The sequence below is a fragment of the Primulina eburnea genome, unplaced genomic scaffold (genome assembly GCF_022965805.1).
Source record: "Primulina eburnea isolate SZY01 unplaced genomic scaffold, ASM2296580v1 ctg845_ERROPOS134763+, whole genome shotgun sequence".
NCBI classification, from domain to species: Eukaryota; Viridiplantae; Streptophyta; class Magnoliopsida; order Lamiales; family Gesneriaceae; genus Primulina; species Primulina eburnea.
The window spans coordinates 36,359-41,288 of record NW_027331614.1 but is presented as its reverse complement, the minus strand read 5'-3'; the positions used below and the strand labels follow the sequence as shown (position 1 = coordinate 41,288).

The 4,930-nt window shown below is 37.4% G+C and overlaps 1 protein-coding gene across 1 annotated transcript; it reads left to right on the top strand.

The window, feature by feature from the left end:
* Positions 1 to 259: 259 nt before the first annotated feature.
* On the top strand, positions 260 to 4,712 carry LOC140822461 (uncharacterized). Its single transcript, XM_073183235.1, has 3 exons — positions 260 to 1,997; positions 3,136 to 3,531; positions 4,192 to 4,712. Exons 1-3 carry the CDS (start codon positions 260 to 262, stop codon positions 4,710 to 4,712), a joined length of 2,655 nt encoding a protein of 884 aa, XP_073039336.1.
* Positions 4,713 to 4,930: the final 218 nt, after the last annotated feature.

The following is a 4,930-nucleotide window of genomic DNA, read 5'->3' as shown; positions in this document are numbered from 1 at the left end:
TATAAAGTATATTTTCTTTACGATAAATGCTTCCGCTGATGTCAAGTTATATTTCATTTTAAAATAATTTTAAGTGGGGTGTTTCAATTGGTATCAGAGCAATGTTCTTTGGACCATATATGACTTCTTCTGCCTAGGACAATCTGGTATGTTTTCAATCCTGCATCTATTGATTTTAACATTGACATTTGATTCTATTCCATTGCCATTGATGTATTCTTTCATTCTATCCATGTTAACATGAGCACCTATATAGGAAATGCCTACCAAGCGTAAGAATGTTGAAGGGGATGATAGTACTACTTCCTCAGATAAGACTACTCGTGTAGTAGATGAATTTACTAAGTTATTGCAAGATCAAGCTAAAGTTCATGGTGATCAGATCCAACAGTTATTGACTATGCAAACTACGATTCAAGGTCAAGCACAAGAAAGAATTCAAGGCGCGACAAATAATTCTGAAAATGGTGCGTATGATCGTTTCAGGAGGATGAATCCTCCTGATTTTATTGGTGGTCCTGATCCATTATTAGCTCTTGAATGGGTCAAAGCTTTGGAAGCCATCTTTGACTATTTGAAATTTTCTGATCAAGATAAAGTTGGTTGTGCTGTGTTTATGTTGGTAAAGGCTGCTCGTATTTGGTGGGAAGCCACCAAAGTGACTGTTAATGTTAAAGAACTGGTGTGGAACGAGTTTAAGGAATTATTTCATGCCAAATATTTTTCAAAGGAAATTAAGGCCAAGAAAGTGAAAGAGTTTCTGGAGTTGAGACAGGCTTCTTTGTCTGTTACTGAGTACATACTGAAATTTGAAGAAGGTTGTGTGTTTGTTCCTTTTATTGCTGAGAATGACAAGGATAAAGGTGAACACTTTATTCGTGGTTTGAAATCTGAAATTTGTAGGGATGTCCATATGTCCAAGGTAGTGAATTATCAAGAAATTGTGGAGAGAGCCTTACTTGCTGAACATGATGAGCACGAGATTGAGAAGGATAGACAGTTGAGGAGACAAGTTTTTCAAGCCAGAGGTCAGGGTCAGGGTTCAAGTGTGAATGTTAGAGGAGGAGGTTATAAAGGCAAAGGCAAGATGGATCAGCGTAGTAGATTTCCTTTGCCTCCTGCAGATAATGATCGACTATTGTGTGCCAAGTGTGGAAAGTCACACAAAGGAGAATGTTTAATTGGCAGCGGTCGTTGCTATAGATGTAAGGAAGTTGGACACACGGTTTATAACTGTCCTCTTTCTTTTGGAAAAGGTAAAGTGCAAGGTCGAATCTTTTCAATGACAAAGGAGGGCGCAAATCCTGATGCTTCAGTCATATCAGGTAATATTTTCATTTTGGGAAAAGAAGCACTTACCTTAATTGATACTGGTGCAACACATTCTTTTATATCTGAGGAGTTTATGCATACTATATCTGTTGAACCTACTGTGGTGTCTGTTCAATTTAATATTGTGTTGCCTTCTGGGGAAGAAATTTGGACAAATAGTATAATTAAGGCTTGTCCTGTGTTGATGGGATCAAGATTGTTGTATGCAGATTTAATTGTAATTTCAATGGTTGCATTTGATGTGATATTGGGTATGGATTGGTTGTCTGCTTATCGTGCTGTGATTGACTGTGTTAGCAAGACAGTAAAATTTTTAGCAGATGATATTGAGAAGGATTTATTTGTGGGTGGTACCTCTTCATTAAGTATCCCTATTATTTCTTGCCTTCAAGCTACTAAATTGTTGCATAAGGGTTGTGTTGGTTATTTAGCTTCAGTTTTGGATACAAGAAAGGAAAGTAAAATACAGATACAGGATATTGATGTGGTTCAGGATTATCCTGATGTATTTGATGATGATGTACCTGGATTACCACCTGATCGAGAGGTAGAGTTTGTTATTGATTTAATTCCAGGTACAGCTCCAATTTCTAAGGCTCCTTACAGATTAGCTCCAACTGAAATGAAAGAATTAAAGAATCAATTGCAGGAGCTATTAGATAAAGGTTTTATCCGTCCTAGTTTCTCACCTTGGGGAGCTCCAGTGTTATTCGTGAAAAAGAAGGATGGATCATTGCGATTATGTATTGACTATCGTGAACTGAATAAGGTAACTATTAAGAATAAATATCCTTTGCCAAGGATAGATGATCTTTTTGATCAATTGCAAGGAGCAATAGTATTCTCGAAGATTGATCTTCGGTCTGGTTATCATCAATTAAAGGTGAGAAATGAGGATATATCAAAGACTGCTTTTAGAACGAGGTATGGACATTATGAATTTTTGGTGATGTCTTTTGGATTAACCAATGCTCCTTCAGTGTTTATGGATTTAATGAATCGTGTCTTTGCACCGTATTTGGATACCTTTGTCATTGTTTTTATTGATGACATTTTGATTTATTCTAAGACACGAGAACTTCATAGAGATCATTTGAGGATTGTGTTGAACTTGTTGAGGGAAAAACAATTATATGCAAAGTTCAAGAAATGTGAATTTTGGTTAGAACAAGTGGCATTTTTGGGCCATATTGTTTCTAAGGAAGGAATTTCTGTAGATCCTTCTAAGATTGAGTCTATTCAACAATGGTCCATTCCAAAGACAGTTTCAGATGTGAGAAGTTTTCTGGGTTTAGCAGGATATTATCGAAGGTTTATAGAGAACTTCTCAAAGATAGCATTGCCATTGACGAGTTTAACTCGTAAGTCAGTCAAGTTTGAGTGGACTATAGCATGTCAACAAGCATTTCAAGAGTTAAAAGATAAGTTGACTTCTGCCCCTGTGTTAGTACTTCCTTGTGGTACTGAAGATTTTGTGGTTTATTCAGATGCTTCAAAATTGGGGTTAGGTGCTGTACTGATGCAGCATGGGAAAGTGATAGCTTATGCTTCTCGTCAGTTAAAGGACTACGAGAAAAATTATCCTACTCATGATTTGGAGTTAGCAGCTGTGGTGTTTGCATTAAAGATTTGGCGACACTATCTTTATGGTGAGAAATGTGAAATTTTTACAGGATCACAAAAGTTTGAGTTATTTGTTTTCACAGAAAGAATTGAATATGCGGCAGCGGAGATGGTTAGAACTTGTCAAGGATTATGATTGCACCATTAGCTATCATCCTGGTAAAGCTAATGTGGTTGCAGATGCTTTGAGTCGCAAGTCAAGTTCAGAATTAAATGCTATGATTTCTAAATTTTTGTTGCTTGATTTGCAAAGAAATGAGATAAATTTAGTATCTTCAGGGACAGTGGCTCGATTATCTACATTAGTTCTCCGCTCAACTTTGTTTGATCGAATTTTGAAGGAACAACAGTCTGATGTTCAGTTATTGGAGTTAAAAAGGAATAAAGAATTATCAGGAGTTTCTGAATTTGGAGTGAATCGTGATGGTTTGATTACCTTTCGAGGTAAAATATGTGTTCCTATTGGTGATAACATACGAAGAGAGGTACTCATAGAAGCTCACACGGCGCCATACTCTGTACATCCTGGTGGTACCAAGATGTACCAAGATCTTCGACGTCTTTATTGGTGGCCAGGTATGAAGAAAGACATTACAGTATTTGTTTCTGAATGTCTAACCTGTCAGCAGGTTAAGAGTGAACACCAAAGACCGGCGGGATTATTGCAATCTTTGCCTATACCGCAATGGAAATGGGAACACATCACAATGGATTTTGTGGTTGGATTGCCAAGGTCTCAGAAAGGTTTCAATTCTATTTGGGTGATTGTTGATCGATTGACTAAATCATCGCATTTTCTTCCTGTCAAGATAACATATTCTATGAATCAATATGCCGATGTATATATTCAAGAAATTGTGAGACTTCATGGTATACCGGTATCTATAGTGTCAGATCGTGATCCGAGGTTTACATCAGAGTTCTGGAAAAGTTTACATCGAGCTTTGGGCACGAAGTTAGCCTTTAGCACCTGCCTACCATCCTCAAAGCGACGGGCAATCAGAAAGGGTTATTCAAATTCTTGAGGATATGTTAAGAGCTTGCACAATTGATTTCCCTGGGAGTTGGGATTCCAAGTTGCCATTAGGTTGAATTCACAGTATAATAATAGTTACCAGTCTTCCATTGGCTTAGCACCTTATGAAGCATTATATGGAAGAAAGTGTAGATCTCCTTTGTATTGGGAAGAGGTAGGTGAAAGAAAGATGTTGGGCCCTGAGTTGGTTCAACAAACAGCAGATGTTGTGGCGTTAATTCAAGAAAGATTGAAGACAGCTCAGTCTAGACAGAAAAGTTATGCCGATGTTAGAAGACGGCCTTTGGCATTCGAGGTTGGTGATCATGTTTTTATCAAGATAGCTCCTCTCAAAGGAGTTATGAGATTTGGCAAGAAAGGTAAGTTAAGTCCTCGATACATTGGACCATTTGAAATTCTAAATAAGATTGGAGAGCGAGCCTATCGTCTTGCTTTGCCACCGGACTTGGACCGAGTTCATAATGTATTTCATGTATCCATGCTTCGTAAGTATATTGCTAATCCATCTCATGTTCTTCGGTACGAGTCATTGGAACTTTTGCCTAACCTAAGCTATGATGAAAAGCCGGTTCAAATTCTTGATCGTAAGGTTAAGGTGTTAAGGAACAAAGAAATTGGCATTGTCAAGGTTCTTTGGAGAAATCAAGTGATTGAAGAGGCCACGTGGGAACCTGAAGAGGAGATGAAGCAACGTTATCCTAATCTATTCGTTAATAGGTAATTTCGGGGACGAAATTTTTATAAGGAGGGGAGATTGTAATATCCCAAGTTTTTATTGTGCTATGATCAATGATTTCATGTTTTATGGTTATGGGATATTCATATATTGATATGGTCAAGTTTTAGTGTTGTTTATAGTTCATGTTATTGTCAATGGGTTAGAGAAATTATAGGGGCCTAGTTGTTGATGAATATGGGAATGGTCAAGTTTTGGTGATA